This window comes from Saccopteryx bilineata, chromosome 3, assembly GCF_036850765.1.
Source record: "Saccopteryx bilineata isolate mSacBil1 chromosome 3, mSacBil1_pri_phased_curated, whole genome shotgun sequence".
Taxonomy (NCBI): domain Eukaryota; kingdom Metazoa; phylum Chordata; class Mammalia; order Chiroptera; family Emballonuridae; genus Saccopteryx; species Saccopteryx bilineata.
Genome location: NC_089492.1, coordinates 224,829,968 through 224,854,136, shown reverse-complemented (window position 1 = coordinate 224,854,136; position 24,169 = coordinate 224,829,968). Strand labels below are relative to the sequence as shown.

Sequence of the window (24,169 nt, the reverse complement as noted above, 5' to 3'; positions counted from 1 at the left end):
AGCAAGGTAAAATGGCCATGAAGGTTACTAGTGTGTCATTATGTAATAAAGATGGAATTTTTTTTTTTGAGAAGATGGTTAGTAATCTTTGGTGAAGAAGGAACATATCTGGTAATTAAGGTCTTGGTCTTTGTTGAGCATGGATTTAAGTTTATTTGTTTAACCAGGAATCAATGGACTTAGATTGGTTGCTGTTTTTGAAATTTTTCTTTTCCTCTGTATAGGACATAGAGAAGTGACAATAACTTTGAAAGATAGTTTTGAGTAGTTTCTGACAATTGATTAGTCATTTGTGGAGAAGAAAATAACCCTCTTTATGCTTTATTTAAACATTTAATTCATTACTTTGTTCATTTGCTGTATCTAAAAACCAATATTTTAAAATGCTGGTTATTTATTATTTTGTCTCATACACATATGCTTATGTCTGTATTAACATCAAATATTCAATTGGAATTATTAGTCATGAGATCTTTAGAAAGCAATGTATTAATTTCTGCTCGGCTAGATTTTCCTATAAAACATATTTCAGATGAATTCATAAAGAAACTAGATTTTTCCTCATTTTTTTCTATGCTAGTGACAGCTGTATAGTTAGTTATGATGAATAATATTAAAATTATATCTTTCAGATAGCATATATTCTACATAATGCTAATGAAAAATCACTCATATTAATTGATGAACTTGGCAGAGGTACTAATACAGAGGAAGGTATTGGAATTTGTTATGCTGTTTGTGAATATCTGCTGAGCTTAAAGGTATTCTTTTCTATTTATTTTAAGTATATTAATTTTGAGTTCTTTTTTGATGTATACTTTATGTATTTATCATGATTAGATTTTATAGGTACCTCTTAAACGATTTTAGGTAATAAAAATACTATAGTATTTATATTTTTATTTCTGATGAAAGTAGGAATTGTTGATATGATAATTATGTTGTAGACTAAGAGAGGAGGAAATCAAGAAATACAAGTAACATTAAAGCTAGTCACTGGCTTTAATTTAATTAAATAACAAAACATTAAAGCACTTCAGTAATTGTCTTCATGTGTAATAACACTGACTATGATGTCACAGTTGACTATGATGTCACAGTATGAAGTAAACTAAGCATTTGAGGTCATTTTTTGGGAAACTTATTTTAACTGGGAGTTCATTCCTTTAAAGAAAATGTTTTTTCACAAATTAATTATATAAGACAAACTATGATTTTTGCTCTATTATTAAGCTAATTTGTAAAATACTTTTGAGATCATCATTTAAAATATACTGCTCACAAAAATTAGGGCATGTTTCAAAATTGAATATGAAGTGATAAAATACCCCTAATTTTTGTGAGAAGTATATATACAGATATGAAAAAACTTAAATAAAAAATATATTTCTACATTTAAAGTACTGTAAAATATCCTTGAGAGTCCATAATGATTTATTATACCTTAATATACTTTAAGTGAGAGTTCATAATGATTTATTTATATTAAAGTATGTGATGAGTCAAAAGTGACATTATTAGATAACAATCTTTGTAATTCTGAAACTATGTCACTTAATCAGATTTTCTCATAGAAGATAGATGAGTGTGTTACATGTTAGGGTTAACAGCTAATTAGTATCTGTGATGGTTAATTTTATGTTACCTTGACTGAGCTGCAGGGCATCCCAGAGACATTTGGTCAAACAATATTTTGGGTGTATCTGAGCGGGTGTTTCTGGATGAGGTTAGTATTTGGATTGGTAGAATGTGTAAAGCAGAGTACCTTCTCTGCTATGGGTGGGCCTCATTCAAAGCTGATTGAATGGGGCCCGGTTGAAGTCCTGAATAGAACAAAAAGGCCTGGGAGTAAGAGGTAACCTCCACCTGCCTGACTGCCTTCATTTATTCTGGGATATTGGTTTTTATTCTTGCCTTTGGACTCAAGCTGAAATATTAGCTTTTCTTGATTCTTGAGCCTGCCAATGTTTGGAGTAGAAGTACACCATCAGCTCTCTTGAGTCTCCAGCTTGCTGATTGCAGATCTGAAGACTTGTCATTCTCCATAATCACACGAGCCAATTCCTTATAGTAAATCTCTCTTTTACACACACACACACACACATACACACACACACACACACACACACACACACACACACACCGCTATTCTGTTTCTTAGTGGAAACTTAGATAATACAGATTTTTTTATCGAAAGTAGTTCTAAAGGAACAAAATTTTAAAGATGAACTTTCTGAATTCTAAGGTTTCTGGAATTGACTAATATGATTAGATAAAATATCAATGATTTTCTTTCCAGCAATTAAGAAAGCACTGGCAGTCCAGTGTGACCTGGCAATAGGAATATGCAAATAACACCATTGGATACTCTAATCACCTATGTATAAGAAACAAGGATATGGGTGACTATATATGATACTTTCAAATATTTTTGGCAAACTAATGAATATAATGAGATTGGTTGGTTGCTCCTAATGTTACTGGACAAAATGGAGAAAGAAAAGAAAGAGCTTAAGAATTCCATGCCAGCCTGACCTGTGGTGGCGCAGTGGATAAAGCATCGACCTGGAATGCTGAGGTCGCTGGTTCAAAACCCTGCACTTGTCTGGTCAAGGCACATATGGGAGTTGATGCTTCCTGTTCCTCCCCCCTTTCTCTCTCTCTCTCTCTCTTTCTCTCCTCTTTAAAATAAATAAATTAATTAAAAAAAATTCTTTAAAAAATAAAAAAAAAAGAAAAGAAAAAGAATTCCATGCCAGCATAAATGACCTGAAAGTTTTTATATGTGCCCTGAAGGAGACTCTTACTTTCTGTAGTCACAGGACTGAGATTACTGAAAATCAAACCCAGCTTTTATCCTGTGACTGGTTTATTTACAATGCAGGTTGAACTCTCTCAGCCACATGGTAGCAAATCTATTATTAAAGTGAGAATTTTGATTAGGAAGAAACGGGATCCTGAGAGTTGGAATGGGGACATTTGTGAAAATTCTGATGGATCTGGGAACACTGAGCCTGTAAATTCTGCTGAGTTTCTTTTGCCAGTGGAAGTTGACTCTTTACCCTCAGTAGCTTCACCACCTCATCTGAGTGGATTAACTCTGCATTGCCTAAAATAACTGTAATGCTCTTCCCTGAGGCAGTTGTCATATAAGACAGTGGTCCCCAACCTTTTTTGGGCCACGGACTGGTTTAATGTCAGAAAATATTTTCACAGACTGGCCTTTAGGGTGGGACGGATAAATGTATCACGTGACCGAGACAAGCGTCAAGAGTGAGTCTTAGACGGATGGAACAGAGGGAATCTGGTCATTTTTTAAAAATAAAACATCATTCAGACTTAAATATAAATAAAACAGAAATAATGTAAGTTATTTATTCTTTCTCTGCGGACCGGTATCAAATGGCCCACGGACCGGAACCGGTCCACGGCTCGGGAGTTGGGGACCACTGATGTAAGACACTGCTGATTTCCTGTAGGATCCATATGTAGCAACTTTCTTTGCTTCTGGACCACAGCTAGACACAGGACCTAGCAGGCCCCTAAGAGTGAAGTACAGAGGCTCATGAGGAGGTACACTGTTGTTAGTATTCAGAATCTCATGAAGAGGAGCCACAAAAGAATGAGGTAGCAACAGTACTGCAAGTGGAGGACCCCAATCTCTCCAGGATTGAGGTGCCTTAGAGAGATCAGTTATCCAATTTATTAAGCAGAAACACGACATCATGCGTAAGAAACTAACAAACAGAATACAGTGTACAATTTTATTATTTAGTTTTGCAAAACTGATTAGATTTCTCTTGCCCTATCTGAGACATAACACCACACCATCTGCTGTCTGATTCCTGACCTGCAGAAAGCTCCAGCTGGACCAAGCATCCGCACCCTTGAGCTTTCCCTGGAAGCGACTGCCTTCAGTCATGTGTGCTTGGTCTCGACCTTCACTTGCTCAGAATGGGAACAGAAAGTCACTCGGTGCTTTGGCTTTCCTCCAACAGTACACTATACTTCCAAAGAACTACTTGAGTTTTCTAATTTATACAAATAGAAATCTGGGAACAGGTGTGGAACTGGATATTAAGAATATGGGATAGTGATAGAAGGAACATAAAGTTGGATCAGACTGAATTTATTGATATATCAGGACTTGCTAGGCAGAGATTTTGCATTTGATGTTGCAGCTTGGGATGCTTGGTTGGTTGGTTGAAACATTAACCAATAGGTAGCCCACGATGAGTAAGTTGGAAGTGTTGGACCTTCCTTACTTTAATGTAGAAATCTTAACATAAGAAATGTCTAAACCTATAGGGAATTTTTGTAAGAGTTTATTTGAGCCAAACTGACATGTCATAGAGAGCAAGATTGCAAATGCTTCAGGGAATAACAGTTTTGCAGTTTCCTTTATGCATTTGGAATTAAGGTGGGAGGGAGAATATAAAGATTACATAAAAATGGAAAAAAGCAAGGTGAGGATTTGATCACAGGATAGTTAACAAAATTGGGTGGTTTCTTGAGGGTTAATACCTTGGGAGGGGTAATACTTGTGATATTTCAAAGGTATGTTAATATAGGTACACAAGCAATGGAAAGGCCTGGCTTAAAACCTTTTACTAAAGTTATTCTTGACCAGGCAGTGGCACAATGGAAAGAACATCGACCTGGGATGCTAAGGACCAAGGTTTGAAACTCCACAGTTGCTGGCTTAAGCTCAAGGTTGACTGCTTGAGCATGGGATCATAGACATGACTTAAGGATCGCTGGCTTGAGCACAAAAGGTCACAGGTTTAAGCCTAAGGTCTCTGGCTTAGCTGGAACCCCCCCAGTCAAGGCACATATGAGAAAACAACCAATGAACAACTAAGGTGCTGCAACTATGAGTTGATTCTTCTCATATCTCTCCCTTTCTGTCTGTTACTGTCTGTCCCTCTCTCTCTCTCTCTCTCTCACACACACACACACACACAAAAGTTAGAGCATGACTACCCACTGCCCAGTTAGGAATTGTATGATAAGGTTACTTTCCACAGAATACTCCCCCTCCCTTTTATTTATTCACCCACAAAGGAAGGATTTAAAAGCTCAGGGAGATTGGAATGTTATTATGTATTTATCATTTAAGACCTTCTCATCCAACCTGGATGAGTCCAAAAGACATACCTTTCACCATGACTGTGAGAAATAAATTTTTGAGGAGAGCCCCAACATCCTTGAAGAGCTCTAAGATTGATTTTCTCTGTAGGCTAGACCTGGCAGTGGTTAAGTGTGGTCTCTGAATTGGAAACCTTACATACAAAGGAGTAAGTGCAGGGGGGCAGGAGCCAATTGTTGGCACTCAAGCACTAATGGCAAGGTGGGTGTGTTTACCAAAATAGACAGCAGAATAAAAGCAGCAGAATAGTTTTGACTTGGGCAGACCTGTGGCAATTGGCTAGTTGATCATGGTGTCTCTAGAACTGAAATAGATAGGAAGCTTATTAAATTCTTACTTGATTTGTATAAGCATAAAAGTTTTAAGTCAAGTGAACAAAAGTCTATCTTGATTCATAAGAACAGAGTCACAGCCCCTCAACTGATTTCTAGAGTTGAGCTAGTTTACAGACCTAGAACCTCTTAAATTAATGGGAGGCCAGGTCCTCTTGAGGAAGGACTCTGGTAAACTGCCAAAAATGTATTCTCTTACTTGTTTTCCCAGCCTTTTCTAAGGGGATCTGTGCCCTTTTACCAGGGCAACTGTGTATTGGGAAAAGAGAAGCAATCAGACATTTTGAGGACAACTGGACACTGATTCTGAAATTACTCTAATTCTAGGAGACCCAAAACATCACTATGGTTCACCAGTCAGAGTAGGGGCTTATGGAAGTCAGGTGATAGAGTTTTAGTTTAAGTCTATCTCACATTGGGCCCAGTTGGTTCTCAGCCCATTCTGTGGTTATTTCTCCAGTTCTAGAATGTATAATTTGGATAGATATACTCAGCAGCTGGCAGAATTCCCACATTGGTTTCTTGACTTATAGCACAAGGACTTTTATGATAGGAAAGACCAAGTGAAATCTACTAGAACTGCTTCTACCCAGGAGAATAGTAGACTAGAAGCAATATTGCATTCCTGGAAGGATTGCAGAAATTAGTGCCACCATCAAAGACTTGAACAACACAGAGATGGTGATTTCCACCACATCTTCATTCCACTCCGTATTTGGTCTGTGCAGAAGACAGATGGATCTTAGAGAATGAGAGGGGATTATTGTAACTTTAACCAGGTGGTGACTGTAATTATAGCTGCTGTATCAAATGAGGTTTCACTTGCTTGAGCAAATCAACACATCCCCTGGTACCTGGTATGCAGCTAATTGACCTAGCCAATGCTTTTTTTTCTCTATACCTGACAAGACCACCAGAAGCAGATTTTCAGCTGGCAGTGTCAGCAATACACCTCTGACTTCAGGGGTATATCAACTCTCTAACTCTATGTCATAATTTAGTTTGCAAGGATCTTGATCACTTAACCTGCCATAAGATATTATACTGGTCTATTATAATATTGGTAACATTATGGTGATTGGAGCGAGTAAGCAAGAAGCAGCAACTACTCTAGATTTATTGGTAAAACAACTGTGTGTCAGATAGGGGAAATAAATCTGATAAAAGTACAGGGGCCTTTTACCTCAATGAACTTTCCAGGGGTCCAGTGGTATAACGATGTTGAGATATCTCCAATTCAAGGTAAAGCATAAGCTGTTACATTTGACCCCTCCAAATGAAAAAGAGGCAAAATATGTAGTTGGTCTTTGGATTTTAGAGGCACCATAGTCCCCATTTGGATGTATTACTCTGGCCCGTTCACCAAGTGACCAAGAAAACTTGGTTTTGAGTGGGGCCCAGAATGAGAAAAGGCTCTGCAACAGGTTCAGTCTGCTCTGCCACTTAGGATGCATCACCAAGCAGAGCCAATAGTGCTGGAAGAGTTGGTGGCAGATGGAGATGTTGTTTGGAACCTTTGGCAGGACCCTGTAGGTGAATTACAGCACAGGTATTAGAATTTTGGAGGAAGCCCTACCATCCTTTATGGCAGGGGTCCCCAAACTTTTTACACAGGGGGCCAGTTCACTGTCCCTCAGACTGTTGGAGGGCCGGACTATAAAAAAAAACTATGAACAAATCCCTATGCACACTGCACATATCTTATTTTAAAGTAAAAAAACAAAACAGGAACAAATACAATATTTAAAATAAAAGAACAAGTAAATTTCAATCAACAAACTGACCAATATTTCAATGGGAACTATGCTCCTCTCACTGACCACCAATGAAAGAGGTGCCCCTTCCGGAAGTGCGGTGGGGGCCGGATAAATGGCCTCAGGGGGCCACACGTGGCCCGCGGGCCGTAGTTTGGGGACCCCTGCTTTATGGATAACTACTCTCCTTTTGAAAAACAACTCGTGGCCTGCTACTGTGTCAAGTAGAGACTGAACGATTAGCTATGGGCTACGAAGTTATCATGCGACCTGAGCTGTCACATCATGAACTGATTGTTATCTGACCCACCAGCCATAAAGTTTGGTGTGGACAGCAGCACTCAGTTATCAAATTGAAGTGGTATATAGGTGATTAAGCCTGAGCAGACACTGATGGTATGAGTAAGTTACATGAAGAAATGCTAATGGTTCCCACACCTGCTACACTGCTTTCTTTCTCAGTATGTACCTCTGACCTCATGGAGAATTCCCTGTAGTCTGTTGATAGAGGAAGAGAAAACTTTGCTGAACGATTTTGCCATGATATTCAGGCTCCACCAGAAAGTGGATAGCTACAGAACTACATCCCCTTTCTGGGACATCCCTGAGGACAGTAGGGATGTCCCAATTTTCTGTCCACTTTAAGCCATGTTTCTTTTGCTTGCAACATGAACTGTCCAGATGTGTGATTATATACCAGTTTATGTGCTGTGGCCAGTGGTCTGGCTGGGACTTGGAAGTAATGTGCTTAGAAAATTGGTGACAAGGAAATTTGAAGAAGAGATTGTGAATAAATCTCTCTTAATGGGAAAAAAAATCTGAAGATATTTGTATTTTATGAAAATATTCAATCAAAGGTTGGCCTTAGCAGAGGAGGATTTTTATAATCTAGTGGGCAGAGTGATTTTTCTGTGGATACCAGCCAGCCTCTTTCCCCAGCCATTCTTGTTGCCCAATCAACTCATGAACAAAGTAACCATGATGGCATGGATAGAGGTTACACATGGACTCGGCAACATATTAATAGATTACCATTCACCATGGCCAGTCTGGCTACTGCCACCAGTGAGTGCCCCATCTGCCAGCAACGTGGAGCCTTCAGTATGGTACCATTCCCCAAGGTGATCAGCCAGCTGCCTGGTCCTGGTTGATTACATGTTGTTCTTATTGTACTAGATATTTACTCTAGATACAGATTTTCCTTCTTTGCATATATTGCTTCTGCCAAAACTACCACCCCTGAAACCAATAGAATGCTTTATCCACCATTGTGGTATTTCACACAGAATTGTTTCTGATCAAGAACTCACTTTCTAGCAAAGGAAGTACATCAGAGAACCTGAGCTCATGGAATTCACTAGTCTTTTCATGTTCCCCAGCAGCTTCCTTGATAGAATAGTGAATTGGCCTTTTAAAGACTGACTTACAGTGCCAGCTAGTTGGCAATATCTTGCAGGACTGAAGCAAACCCATACATGCACTGAATTGGTGTCCAATATATAATGCCGTTTCTCCAATATACAGGTTTCATGGGCCTAGGAATTAAGAAGTAAAAATGGCACTAGCACCATTCACTATTACCTTTAGTGACCCCCTAGCAACATTTTTGCTTCCTGTTCCCATAATTTCATGCTCTGCTGGCCTAGGGATTTTAGTTCCAAAGAGAACTAAGACACAATGATTCCTTTCAACTGGAAGTTAAGACTGCCTCCTGTCCACTCTCAGCTCTTCATATCTCTGAATCAACAGGTAAAGAAAAGAATTACTATGCTGGCTGTGTTGATTGATCCTGACAAGGGGAAATTGGATTATTACTCCACTATGGCAGTAAGGAGGACTATATTTGGAATACAGGAGGAGATCCCTTAAAAATGTTACTTAGTATTACCATGCCTTGTGATTATGGACAATTAATGATCCAGACCCTTCAATAGTGAAGGTTTGGGCTACTCCACTAAGTAAAGAACCATGACTAGATGAGGTGCTCGATGAAGTCAAAGGGAATATGAAATGGATAGTGAATGGAAGGTAGTTATAAATACTAGCTACAAGTATGTGACCAGTTATGGATAAGGATTGTAATTCTCATGAGAAATGGGTATTTCTCGTTCATTTTTTTATGAATGTTTGTTCATGTATCTTTTTCTTTTCTTTCATGTCTTCTTATATAACATAACATGCATTGCCTTTATGTCATAGTTTCTTTAAGTATTGTTAAATTTATATGACTGTATTTAAGTTATGTGAGATCAAGGAGAAGAGTAAACATCACGCAAGGATTTTACATACTCTTCTGGGGAAGAGATTTAGTAGAGATTTAGTACATTCTTGTTTGTATATAGGATAGTTGTATCATGTTAGATAAAATTATGTACTTGTCTTTATTTGGAGAGTGAGTATGGTTTTAAGATATGTGTATGGCCTGACCAGGCAGTGGTGCAGTGGATAGAGCATCGGACTGGGATGCAGAGGACCCAGGTTCGAGACCCCGAGGTCGCCAGCTTGAGCGCGGGCTCATTGGGTTTGAGCAAGGCTCACCAGCTTGAACCTAAGGTCGCTGGCTCAAGCAAGGGGTCAGTCAGTCTGCTGTAGCCCCCCCTGGTCAAGGCACATATGAGAAATCAATCAATGGACAACTAAGGAACCACAATGAAGAATTGATGTTTCTCATCTCTCTCCCTTCCTGTCTGTCTGTCCCTATCTGTCCCTCTCTCTGACTCTCTCTGTCTCTGCCACACACAAAAAAAAAAGATATGTGTATGGGTGTCAGATTGACAAAGGTTGAACTTCTGATGGTTAATTTTTTAGCATTAAGAAGGGATTAAAATATTTTTTAATATCATCATTTATACAATTGGTGATCAACTTTTAATTGTTTAACAGATGGATTTTTATTTATGATTTTTTTTGTATCAGATCTAGACAAGACCCACCCATTGTCATTGGTTAATATGTCTTTTAAGTATCCTTTAAAGACTCCCCCTCTGCCTCTCTCTTTTTTAAATTTATTTTTCAATTACAGTCGACATGCATATTATTGTCATATATTGGTTATTTTTATGTATCAATTTGACTGGGCTATAGAACACCTAGGCATTTGGTCAAACATTATTCTGGATATATTTTGAGGATATTTCTGGGTGAAATTAGTATTTGAATCTATAAAATGAGTTGTCTTCCCTAATGTTGGTGGGTCCCATTCAATCAGTTTTAAGTGGGGCCCACTTGAAGGCCTGAATAGAACAAAAAGACTGACCCTACCAAGAGTAAGAGGGAATTATTCCTGCCTGTCTTCCTTTGAACTGGGACATTGGTTCTTTTATCCCTTCAGACTTGAACTGAATGAAGCGTTGGCTGTTTTCTGGTCCTGAGCCTGCATGTCTTTAGAAAAGAACTGCACCACTAGCTCTCCTGGGTCTCTAGCCTGATGACTATAGATCTTGGAATTCATAAGCCACCATAATTACATGAACTAATTCCTTAAAATTAATCAACCAATCTTTATATATATATATCTCCTTCCTATTGGTTCTGTTTCTTGAGAGAACCCTGACTAATACAGTATTAATTTCTGAGGTATTGTGTAATAGCCGAGAATAATCCTTTTAGTAATCCTTTGAATAGCTGTCTTTGTTTGGGTTGCTATAACACAATATCATAGACTGGGTGACTATAAACAGAAAATTATTTCTCACAATTCTGGAGGTTGGAAATCCAAGATCATACTTGCAGTATGATCAAGTTCTGGTAAAGACCCACTTCTAGGTTGTAGTCTGCTGACTTCTCATTGTATTCTCACATAGCAGAGAGGGCAAGAGAACAAGAGCTCTCTGGGGTCTATTTTATAAGAGCATTAATCTCATTCATGAGGGCTCCATCCTCATGACCTAATAACCTCCAGAGACTCCATCTCCTAATACCATCACACTGGGGATATGATTTCAACATTTGAACTGGGGCAGGGGACAAACATCCTGTTCATAAAAATATCCTTCTCTACTATAAAAATTTAATAAAGACATAATTATTGCTACTTATTTTTTAAGATTTTAAAGTTAGTTATTATAGTATTTTTCTAACCTAGTATTTTACTGCCAAGCACAAACCTTACAATACATAGGCCCTGAATAATTGTTATATTGAATTAACCTGAATATAAATAGAGTTTACAAAGTTACCATAATAGATTGGTTTGATATGTAAATTTTGAGGACATTATTTTATTATGAACATGGTCCCTAGCTTTGAAATATTTTATTGGGTTTTTAAATAGTTTCCTTTTGCTTTATAAATTTGACTTGTTCTATATATACCCCCTTTTGATTTGTTCAGTAGATAGTTGAAATTTTTCATTTTTCTTTCATATACAAAACTATTTCTTCCCTTGCCACTCCCCTTCCATAGTGATTAACCATTTGCCAGTCAAATATTTTCTTTTTAATGTCTTAATATTTTAATTTTCCACTAATAACCTATTTGGTTTCTCACTGGTAATATCTTAAAATGTAATCAACTATTCAAATTTCTATCTGTGCTAGCAACTCTGGGTAGGAAATCATGTGCTAGTCATAAGTCACTTGAACAACCTCTATCAAAATCACCCAAAGTACTTAGGGAAAATACAGTTTCCTGGGGTCCCACCAGTACAGCTTCTGACTGAGAATTTCAGGGAAATAAGCATCAAGAATTTGCGTCTTTAACAAGCTCTCCAGGGTATTACTAAAGTTTGAGAATTATTGTTCTAAGCAATTTTCTCAATCTTTTTCTTCTTTAAGTACCTAACTCAAATACAATGCAAATATAAAAACTTAAGAGCATTGCAATTTTAAATATCTAAGACAACATATTGATTCCATTTTTCAAAATCTACTTACATGGAGAGGAAATACTTTTAAAATAGTTCTTTTTTTTAAGTTGAAGGAAATGTTATGATTTTGTTTGTGGATTAGTTCTCTAATAAATTATTACCTAAGTTAATAGCTTTATTTCTGATACACTTCATCTTCTCAAATCTTTTTTTATTTTAAGAACTTCATTATTGGATTTGTTCTCTTTCTCATAAAGTAACATAATTGTGTATGTATAAACATAATAAACATGTCCTTCATTGAATGTTAATTTTCAAAACATTTAAAAATGAGTCAAACATGTTAGCCTCAAAGTTGCTGTATTTTCCCATGTATAAGATGCACTTTTTAAGAAAAATTTGGGGTCTAAAAACTGGGTGTGTCTTATACGGTAGTTGTAGATTTTTTTATTTGCATTTCCTACTTTTTCACACTTGTTTTTTTGCTCATTGTTAAAGACAGTGATTCGTCATCAGATGCAGATGAGGACAAGCTAATGGATGGGAGTCTTCTTGACAGTGATGAGGAGTTGTATGAATTTTATGATGAATAAAACTTGAGTTCAATAACTTTATGTAATACTTTTTTCCCCCAAATTTCAGGCTCCAAAATTAAGCTGTGTCTTGTAGATAAGATCGTCTTATACATGGGGAAATACGGTAATCGTTTTATTCCTACATTTCTGCAAAGCTACTTGGAAAACAGAACTAAATTTTATATTTAAGTAGTTTAAATGTTCTCATTCATACAAAAAGTATTGATATTCATGGTTATTTATTGTATATTCTAGGCTTTTACACTGTTTGCTACACATTTCTTGGAAGTATGCCATATAGATGTCCTGTATCCTAATGTAGAAAACATGCATTTTGAAGTTGAACATGTAAAGAACACCTCAAGAAATAAAGAAGCAATCTTGTATACCTATAAACTTTCTAAAGGATTCACAGAAGAAAAAAATTATGGTATTACATGTAGAAATTATATCTATACACTGAAATTCAACATATTCTCATAAGAGAAATTTTCTTTTCTCCTTTAGTAGCCTGGCAATCTATTATAAGTAACTTTCCCTCTCACTCTTTGAGTACTTATATGATCTAAGACTGTTTTCTATGTCAAACTCATATTTTGTATATATAAGCTTATTTTTAAACTTATATTAACCAATAACTGTGTAGAATTACAACACATGAAGGCCCCAGAAATATGTGTCTATCCTTGGAAAAATGTATTTTAATTTATATTTGCAAGTTACATAATGAATTGAAAATTTGTATTTTTTACACACTTTTTCAGTAACAGGATTCTTTCTCTGTATTCTTCAGAAGTTGGGAAGCTTGATAAAAATCTAAAGTCTTCTCTGACCAGTAAGTGGCGCAGTGGATGGAGCATTGACCTGGGACACTGAGGACCCAGTTTCCAAATCCTAAGGTCATTGGCTTGAGCACGGGCTCATCTGGCCTGAGTGTGGGCTCACCAGCTTGAGTGTGGGGTCACTGGCTTGAGTGTGGGATCATAGACATGACCCCATGCTCGTTAGCTTGAACCCAAAGGTCACTGGATTGAAGCCCAAGGTCGCTGGCTTGAGCAAGGGATCATCATTGGCTCAGTTGTAGCCCCCAGTCAAGACACATATGAGAACGCAATCAATGAACAACTGAAGTGCCATGACTACAAATTGATGCTTATCTCTCTCCCCTTCTGTTCCTGTGTGTCTCTCTCATATCAAGTGAAGGAGAGAGAGAGGAAGAGAGAAAGGGACACTCATATCAAGCAAAGGAAAGGTAGAGTGAGAGAGAAAGAGAGCGAGGGATACTCATATCAAGCAAAGGAAAGGGAGAATGAGAGAGAGAAAGAGAGAGAGACACTTATATCAAGTGAAGGAGAGTGAGAGAAAGAGAGGGACACTCATATCAAGTGAAGGAAAGGGAAAGTGTGTGTGTGTGTGTGTGAGAGAGAGAGAGAGAGAGAGAGAGAGAGGGAGGAACACACAGAAACAGAAGGGGAGAGAGATGAGAAGCATCAATTTGTAGTTGTGGCACTCCGGTCGTTCATTGATTGCTTTCTCATATGTGCCTTGACCAGAGGGCTCCAGCTGAGCCAGTGATGACTCCTTGCTTAAGCCAGCGACCTTGGGCTTCAAGACAGTGACATTTGGATGTCAAGGCAGCAACATTTAGGCTTCAAGCCAGCGACCTTTGGGCTTCAAGCCTGTGCTGTTGGGTTCAAGCCAGTGACATTTGGGCTTCAAGCCAGCAACCTTGGGTTTCAAGCCAGTGAGTGACCTTTGGGCTTCAAGCCAGCGACCTTGGGCTTCAAGCCAGAGACAATCGGGCTCAAGCCAGCGACTTTTGGGCATCAAACCAGTGACCTTTGGGTTCAAGCCTGTGACATGTGGGCTTCAAGCCAGCAACTTTTGGGCTTCAAGCCAGTGACCTTTGGGCTCAAGCCAGTGACATTTGGGCTCAAACTAGTGACCTTGGGCTCAAGCCAACAACCTTTGGGCTTCAGGCCAGTGACATTTTGGCTCAAGCCAGCAACTATGGGGTCATGTTTATAATCCCACACTCAAGCCAATGACCTCGCACTCAGCTGGTGAACCTGTGCTCAAGCCAGAGGAGCCCGTGCTCAAGCCAGTGATCTGGAGCTTTAAATCTGGGTCCCAGTGTCCCAGATCAATGCTCCATCCCCTGCTCCACCTCCTGGTCAGGCTTTATATTATTACCTGACATGTGGGAAATCTCCTGGATTCAGAGAATTTTCAGTTGACCTATACATTTAAGGTTCTAAAAATTATTTTAGCTATAAACGTGAAACCCCTGTGAGAGGGAGAAAAAAATCATTTTTTTTTTGTCATTTGTAATTGGAAATCAAATGGATAGCTTAATTTGTACCAGATGTTTAATCTTTATAAACATCAATTTCATCTATGAAATAGGGATAATTTTCCATATATATGGGTTTGTGAAGATGAAATGAATTATTAAATACAAACTACCCAGTATAGTGCTTAGTAATTATTAACTTCTAAGTAAATGTCAGTGTGCTTCTATTGCCTCTGAGACAATGAATACAATAAATTATTAGCATTATTAGCACACAGTAAAAAGCCTATATAGCATTTATACAATAAAATTAAGCTCTGAGAATATGAGAACACTAGTTGGTAATTTGAATTTGCATGAAGAGTAATCACCTACCATTATTTCTTCTGAGAAATTTCACCCTCATTGATCTGCTAGACAGAGCAACATTCAACAAGGCCATCTCTGTTATGAAACATTCTCCTTTGCAAAACCCGTATATCCTTTGACCTTCTGCTAACCAACTTCATTTGTAGTTGGAATTTCAGTGTTATTATTATTACTCAATTTTTTAATACCTCTTTTCCTAATATATTTGTCTGTGTCTCAGAGGTATTTTGAAAGGTAACTGACCTAATTTGTCTAATATGTCTATTGTAGTTCATGTAATTAAATGTAATAATTGATAAGTTGAACTTTGGAAAACCTAATGTTGGAAATTGTCAAGTAGTTCAAAATGTCTGAGAAGGAAAGTTCAGATCAGTAAAGAAAAAGTTAATCCTATAAGAGGATGTATAGTGACACCAGCAATGATAATATTGAAGCCCCATTGTTTATCATTTTAGGATTGAAAGCTGCAGAGGTGTCATCACTCCCAGCATCAATTGTCTTGGTTGCCAAAGAAATCACAACTAAAATTACCAGACAAATTTTGGTAAGAAACTTTTTAGCAATAAGAACTGTTTTTCAAATTCAAGAAAATACTTTTGGTATACATGTTTATAATGGCCTTGGATTTAAATATATAATAACTTATGTTAATAATTAAAATATTTAACATAAAAAACTTAATCCTAAATAGAGAAAATTCTCTTTGCTTCTCAAAACATATTTGGTTTGGTTCATTAAAACCTTTCTGTTGGAATCCATGGGAGTCTGAAAAGACCAGAGTAACAGGCTTTATTGAAAGGAAGAAAGGAACCCTGCCGGGCACTTCTCCAGGGTAGAAGGGCACTGGTTACAGATTAGGGGTGAATTTATAGGGCAAGGAAGAATTTCGAGCATGTGGGTGTTGAATTAAAAGTCCTGGTATGTCAGAATGCTTCTCCTTGGGGCGGCTTGCCAGCTTCTTGGAATTCCTGTGTCTCAGGGGTGATAGTCCAGTAAGGGTGAGGTCTGACAGATAAGTGGAACATCAAGAGGGCAGTTTGGAATTCCTGGTAAATTCATGTATCTATCATTTCTCAACTCTGTGGTTACATATAAAAGAAAGGCAGTTATTAATTTTATAATATACAGTGAGGGGTGATGAAGAGAAAGAGGAGAAAAAATTGGAAAATTATTGTTTCTTCTGGAGAGAACTCAGGAAAAGAACCTTGCTAAGCCAAGTCCCCCATACAGTTAAAGAGGTTGTCAATTTTCGTATTGTGAGGTCTGAACCAGGTGATGTGTTCGAAAACCTGAGTGAGGAAGTAAAAAAAAAATTTGCGAGTGGATAGAGTGACATGGTGATACATGGTCTCCTGGATGAGCCTCATGAGACATGCTGGTCTGGTTCCTCTCAAATGGGAGCACATGTGGAGATTTTTAGAGACAGGGAACCTGTTGGTGTAAGTTTTAGAAGGACTGAATACGTGTGGTTTAAAAGGAAGGGGGTTTGGAGAACATTCAGGAGGGAACTTCTCGGCTGAGGGGTGGCTTCTTCCTGCTGTCATCCCTACCTAGTTGATATTTCCCTCGTGAAGTTTTCCTTGGGGTATTGGGGAATAGGAGTGTAGGAGCATTTGATTGTAGGTAATCCTAGAGATTTCTCTCATCTGGGCCTGTAGGAACTTGATAAAGAAGGGGGCAAGTATTTGGAGATCAGGAATGCAGAGATAAGGAGGGTTGTATAGTGGGGGGTGAAAGTTCTTCCATGGTAAAGTTAGAGGTATTCTTTTCTGGCAGCCTGGGAGAGAGCAGTTAGCTTGAGCTAAAAGAAATGTTTTCATGTGCGTTTGTAGGCTCTTCTTCAGCCAAGAAGACCCAGCAATCTTGTCCCCTTACTATGTGAAGGGTAAAAAGACTGAGAAACGTTAAGAGGTGAATGCTATTCATTCTCCTAGTTCTTCAGGGATATGGGAGAGCTTTCGGGTTAGGGGACCTGTAGAGGTTGAAAGATAGGATTTGGGATGTTTGCTGATATAAGGTTTCAGATTTTTCTATTTTGTGAGGGCAGGTTTCAGGGTTGGTGTGTAGGGTTAGGTAGATTTTTCCAATTGTCTGATTGGTGAAGGTCTGCATGCGGTTCTGTAAGAAACTAGTGAACAAACGTAAGAGGCAGGGTTCAAAAGTTAGAAAAATAAATAGGAGAGTGAGTGGACCAATGAAAGGCAATAGTCAAGACACCCAGTTTGTGTGAAACCACTGATTCCATGTTTATGAATTCACTGGGCTTGAGAGAGAGACAGAGAGAGAGAGAGAGAGAGAGAGATAGAAGAAATAAGACAGGGAAGTGGCCAGTCCCCCTGCCCCTAGACCTACTTCTGTAGAAATTCCTAAAGCAACAAGGAGAGGAATTACCTGTATAGCTCGTTTGGTCCTTATATTGATGGGTAGTGTACTAGGAATTGAAAGAGGCTCATGGGGTGGGATTAGGTTGATATTTGGGGTGAGATAGATTAGGGTACAGATTTATGTCCAATTAGTAGGGAGACACATATAGGTGTTATGCCATTTTTCTACTTTAGCAGCAGTGGGAGTTGTTAGGATTACGGTGTGTGGACCTGTCCACATGAAAGTCAGTCATTGGGTGATGTAATGCTGAAAGTGCCTCTTGGACAGTCTTTGAACAGTTTGCTGAGTAACCTGTAAATTCTGCAAGTGCTTAGGGAAAGGGTGGTTACATTTCTACACTTTGTAGTTAGAGTTTAAGTTTTAGTGACCACTGCTTCTAGCTGGAATTAGCAGCAGGTCCCAGCCTACAATAGGCATGGGGCATTGAGACAAGAGGAATAAAGGAGATACTATACATTAAATAAAGTAACAAAATCAGACTGTCAATACCCACAGTAGAGATCTTCAAGGGGTAAATAAAACTCAAATATTCAGGCAAGGCATAGTAGATGGCCCTTGTGTTTCCAAGAAATGAGATCAGCTTATCTGTTACTTGGAAGAAATACCTTAGGCTTGTGAATGATGTCCTTGGGCCTTCAATGGCAATTCCCAGTAAGCTCGGCAAGGTCAGGTCACAGGTAGCTGTAGCAGGGCTAGAAGAGACTGAACCCTCCCTCCATGGAGCAAGGGGGCAGCTTACCTTCTCATGTCCCTCTTTCCACAGCAAAGGTATGTCAACCGGTGGGGCCGGGAAGCCCTGCAGGTTTCAGTTCAATGACCTTTCTTTCCACTCTGGAGCAGGGCCCTGATGGAATCTTATGAAGCCCTTTAGGGCGCTGGAGCCTTGAAGAGCGTATGCCAAAAGCTGGTATTTCCTGACCTCTTTTGGGCCTTATTTGCCTTTTCTGTTACTTTCTTGGCCATTATAGACCTTAAAAGCCATGCTCAGAAGATCTCACTGAGAGGCTTGACTAAGAGAGCAAAATTGGGAATCCAGTGTCTAAAGAAGCCTATTAGACTGAGGAAAGAAAGGATTTGATTTGCGGTGGTAGGTGGTTGGAGACTGCAGAGGGTCTGATTTCGATTTAGGGTGAGACCTCAGGTGGTGGTGTTAAGGCAATACTTAGATAGACTACAGACTAAAAGTGAAGTTGAGCCTTAGCAGAGAAGACACAATATCCCTTCACAGTGAGGAAGTTAAAAAGGATGGAGGTGTGTCTTCTTGAGGCAGGCAGGGAGGGGCTGCAGAAGAATAGGTCATCTACATATGGTAAGAGAGTACTAGTTTTGAGATTGCATGCTGCTAAATCCTGAGCTAGTGCCTGCCCAAACAGGTGTGGGCTGTTTTTGAACCCCTGGGATAAGACAGTCCACATAAGTTGCTGGGATGCATTAGTGTCCAGGTAAAGGCAAACAGAAAGTAAAAGTCAGGGTGTAGAGGAATGGTAAAGAAGGCATTCTTGAGGTTTAGGATTGTGAAGTGAGTGGTGTTTGAGGGAATGTATGATAGTAACTTGTAGAGATGAGGGACTACTGGATGGAGGGGAACTACTGCCTCATTGATTAGGTGTAAGGTTTGTATGAGGCGATAAGCCCCTGAAGATTTTTGAACAGGAAGGGTGGGGGTATTGCAGGGAGAGTCCGTGGGGATGGGTAAGCCTGGTTTAAGAGGTGGGTAATTATTGCATTAAGGCCTTAGAAACAGACACAGTTACACATTAAACAAAGATTTTACATATAAATTATAAATTAAGAAATTTAAATGGGCGCACTTTACTTGTTTCAATTCAAATTATACTAGAGATATTTTCTGACAAACAAAAAGATAAGACGGATTACTTACTCACACAGCTCAATAGACATTTCTGCTTTTTTAAGCTTTTGGAGATGACAGGGAGTTGCCAGCATAGAGGGGAGGAAGAGAGAAAGCAGACAGATGGACAGTGTGAATAGCTGGATGGAAAAGAAGGAGGGTCAGAATCTACAGGAGGAGGAGGAGGAGATTAAATTGCTGGTTTGGTGGCGCCACGTGGTCAGAAGAGTCAAAAAGATTTAGAGCTGTGAGGAGAGGGGAGAGGATGAGGGGTAGTGGAAGGCACAGTCAGTCTCTGCAGAGGGCGAGGGATGGTTCAAAGAAAAAGAGACAGAGCCGCCCATCTGTAAGGAGAAAGGAGAGGTTTAAGAACACAGTGGAGAAGGGAGGGACCCCTGGCCAGCAGGGGAGGAGAAAGAGAGATAGTGGTATTTGCAGGTGAATGAGAAAGAGGATTCAGCAAAGAGAAGGGAAGGGGCTTTCTAGAGTGAAGAGATTCAAGTGGAAGATATTTGCAGAGGGACCAGAGAGGGGTCTCGAGAGAGGGGTGCCCCAGGGGGTCAGGCAGGAAGGGAAGAGAGTTTGGAGCCCACGGAGAAGGAAAGGTTAGGAGCGGAGGTTTTAGGTGAGGTTTCTTTGGCCAAAAATGGCCTGCTTGTAGAACAAGTTGTACAGAAATTAAGGACAGGAGCGAAAGTAAAAGGAAGGCTTGCACATAAGGAATTTCAGAAGCTTTCTCAGTCTGGTGGCAGAAGTTGTCAAGGTCTTGCAGAATATTGTAATCGAATGTTCCGTTTTCAGGCCAATGGGAGTCATTGTCTAGTTTATATTGTGGCCAGGCAGTATGGCAAGAAAAAAAAAAATGAGTAGAAGACAGCCCAGCGGGGTTTGGTCAGACAACTTTGACTCCAAAGAGCCCAATGTGGAGATTAGTGATCTAGAGAGGGTGTCCTCGCCTCTAATCACAATCTCAAAGGAGAAAGCTCTCCTGGGAATGTGGAGTCGTCCTACCTAGGGGTCATCACCACCTAAGAAGGAGCTCAAAGAGAATGTGGGGGATTTGGCTAAGCACTTAGACTTTTGGAATGTGCTGTCCCTGGGACAGAAAAATGGCAAACCCCTCAAAATTTGAGGCTGACTGGAGAAAGCCATCCAAGGATGGATTAGGGACTTATGGGTCGAATTAAAGCCAACCAGGAGAGGGAAGGGCGAAATTCCTTACCTTTCTGGTCCAGCAGGGGTTCAGGACAGGGACAGATCACTGGCCAATCGACCTACAATTACACATCCAAACAGAATCAGGGAGTAAGCCCAGGACGAGCTGCCGCTGCCCATTGCTTCCCTGGCTGTAAGTTTGGACGGCAAAGAGGGATTGTCCAGGCAGTTAGTACCCTGTCCTGGGTTTTGGCACCAAATGTTGGAATCCATGGGAGTCCGAAAAGACCAGAGTAACAGGCTTTTTTGAAAGGAAGAAAGGAACCCTGCTGGGCACTTTTTCGGGGTAGAAGGGCACCGGTTACAGATTAGGGGTGAATTTATAGGGCAAGGAAGAATTTCGAGCATGTGGGTGTTGAATTAAAAGTCCTGGTATGTCAGAATGCTTCTCCTTGGGGCGGCTTGCCAGCTTCTTGGAATTCCTGTGTCTCAGGGGTGATAGTCCAGTTAGGGTGAGGTCTGACAGATAAGTGGAACATCAAGAGGGCAGTTTGGAATTCCTGGTAAATTCATGTATCTATCACTTTCCCAGTAAATCAACTGATATAAATAGGAGACAAAAGTTAAACAGTTCAGTTCCTACAATACTTATTGCTATACTAACTTTATTATGAGAAAATAAATCTAAAGTAAGCATTAAAAGTAAAAATCACTATGCAAAACATTTTCAAATAATTTTTTATAGTTTTTCAAAGCTCTTCTATATATTATTATATATAAACCTCATAACTCTTTATGAAGCAGCTACGTCTGTCTAATAAAAGGTAAAAAAGGTATTATTTTTACTCACATTTTTACAGCTGAGGTTCACAGAGGTTAAGTGATTTTCTAGGAAGCAGTAGCTCCAACACAGAATTCACATATGTTGATTCAAAATTTGGAAAATTTAAAAATATACATATCAAGTAGATTTATATTTGTATGGCCAGTAGTTGCTACCATCACCATCATGGCCATGCATATGCAGGTTCCCATTGGATTCAGGCAGACGGTAAAGAAACAGTGGAGCTAAAGAATGGTGGGCCTTTCCTTTATTAAAGTCTCACACTGGCCGATGAGCAACACATACAGGGAGAACACTTCCCTTTTTATTCAGAGCTCACAAAGCTCTAACACATTATCCGGTTCCACAACCAGGGGAATCTTCTCTGGTTCTTCCTAGAATCAAAGGCCCCACCAATCTCAGTGGAGCTTGCAAAGCCCCTCACCTCTGGTTCCCCATCTGCACACCTTCTCTCTCTCTCTCTGCACAAACTAGCTTCTTCCTCAGCACTCTGCTTTCTCTCTGCTCTCTCACTCTGCAAACATAGCTTCTCTCTCCCTCTTCTCCTGCTCTTCTCTAAAACTTTCTGGCTTGAAAACCTCTCCTCCAGCAAACATTAGCAAAATAATAGCCCTTCCCAAGCAGGAAGGTAATTTGCAATTTCACAGACCCACATATCTGGCACTGCCCAACCCCTAATGCAAACTGTAAGCGAGCAAATATAAAAATCATGTTTTACAACTTATTTGACCAACAATATTGTTTTAAGAATCCAGTGTGTTTAGTAAACTGAGCTAGGTGCAGTATGAAATTTTCTTCAGTGATAATAGTTTCCTATGTTGTTTACACTGTCTTAACCTGCCTTCAATTTTTATTACATTCCTTCAGTCTTTTGAGCTCCTAGACTGTCTTTATGACTTTTCTTTCCCAATTAAAAGGATTCCCTTTTTAAATCCCTTCATCAGTAATTTTGGCAGTGTCCTACTTCTGAAGGACCTCTCCAATTATGGGCAACTTCTTGAGTAGCCCTCTATGCTTTAGCTTTTCCCAGTGATGCTCAAAATATACTCAAGACAAACTAATTTTTTCTACTAAAATTTCCTATATTTTAACTTCAAGTTGAATATTTTACTGGATAGTTTTTTGTACCCTTTTATTGATCAGTTTGGCTTCTTTCAGTAAGTTGAAACATTTCTACTGTTTCTAAGCCCACAATAATAACGTCTCACAGAGAATTCTCAACAGAGAATTCACCTCTTATACTTTTTGAAAGATTTGAGGTCATCTTCATCAGTTTTTAAATCTTTTCCCCTTCAAAATTCTATTTTGGAATTTTCTTTTTCACCTATTTCTCTTCCATCTTACCTCGGAAGAAAAGATCATCTTTTAGCCTATGTAATTAACGTTTCCAACTACACTAAGATGTTACTTAATCAGTCTCCATTCTTCTCTTTGGATTTTTAGTGCTTTTTAGACTGGCTTTTCTTTTTCTATGAATATGCTTAGGTGTTTTGGGTTTTTTTGTCAGAAATCCTTTTCTTATAAGTGAAATGGCTGGGTCAAAGGGCAGTTCCATTTCTAATTTCTTGAGGAATCTCCATACTGTTTTCCACAGTGGCTGCACCAGTCTGCCTTCCCATCAGCAGTGCAGGAGGGTTCCCCTTTCTCCACATCCTTGCCAGCACCTACTGTGTGTTGTTTTGTCAATGAGTGTCATTCTGACTGGTGCGAGGTGGTATCTCATTGTGGTTTTAATTTGCATTTCTCTAATGATTAGTGATGTTGAACATTTTTTCATTTGTCTATTGGCCATCTGTATGTCCTCTTTGGAGAAGTGTCTATTCATTTCTTGTGCCCATATTTTGATTGGATCATTTTTCTTCCTGGTGTTGAGTTTTACAAGTTCTTTATAAATTTTGGTTATTAATCCCTTATCAGATGTATTGTCGAATCCACCTGTCCCACTTATAGGAATATATCCCAAGAACACCATATTACTGACTGTAAAAAAGAAATGCACCTCTATGTTTATGGCAGCATTATTCACAATAACAAAGATCTGGAAACAGCCCAAGTGTCCGTCAGTGGACAAGTGGAATAAAAAGCTGTCGTACATATATACAATGGAATACTATGGGGCTATGAAAAAGAAGGAAATATTACCTTTTGCAACAATATGGAGGGACCTGGAAACTATTATGTTGAGTGAAATAAGCCAGGCAGAGAAAGAAAAATATATGACCTCACTCATTTGAGGAATCCAAGGAATAATGAGAACTGAGGAACGGAATTGAGACAGAGGAGGGATCAAAGGGACCAGAGGAAAAGAGGACAGAGGGAAAGGGGATGATAGGATGGGATAAACCTGAAGGGAAGGGGGAGGGCGCTGTAGGGAGGAGGGCAAGGGAGATGTTGAGGGGAATAGGGGGGAGGGGAGAGGCATTCGGGGTGAACCTAGAATCTATGTAAACACAATTAATTAAATAAAAAAGAAATCCTTTTCTTTTTCAAACCTTACTTCTCAAATTACATTTCTCTTCTTTTTACTGCCAACTTCTCAAGAGTAGTTTATACTTTTTTCTTCCATTTCTGACTCACAGACTGGATCTTCTTGTCGTTACACTACTGAAAGTTTGCTCTTAAATACCAAACAATAGTAAAATCCTATTGTCTTT

The 24,169-nt window shown here is 39.1% G+C and overlaps 1 protein-coding gene across 1 annotated transcript in view; it reads left to right on the top strand.

Annotated features, from left to right (window-relative positions):
• The window catches only part of MSH4 (mutS homolog 4), a 99,877-nt gene that overhangs the window by 72,095 nt on the left and 3,613 nt on the right, over positions 1-24,169 (top strand). Inside the window, 3 exon segments of the mRNA XM_066264969.1 lie at positions 633-761; positions 12,873-13,047; positions 15,735-15,823. Of these exon segments, the coding sequence (XP_066121066.1) occupies positions 633-761; positions 12,873-13,047; positions 15,735-15,823 (393 nt within the window).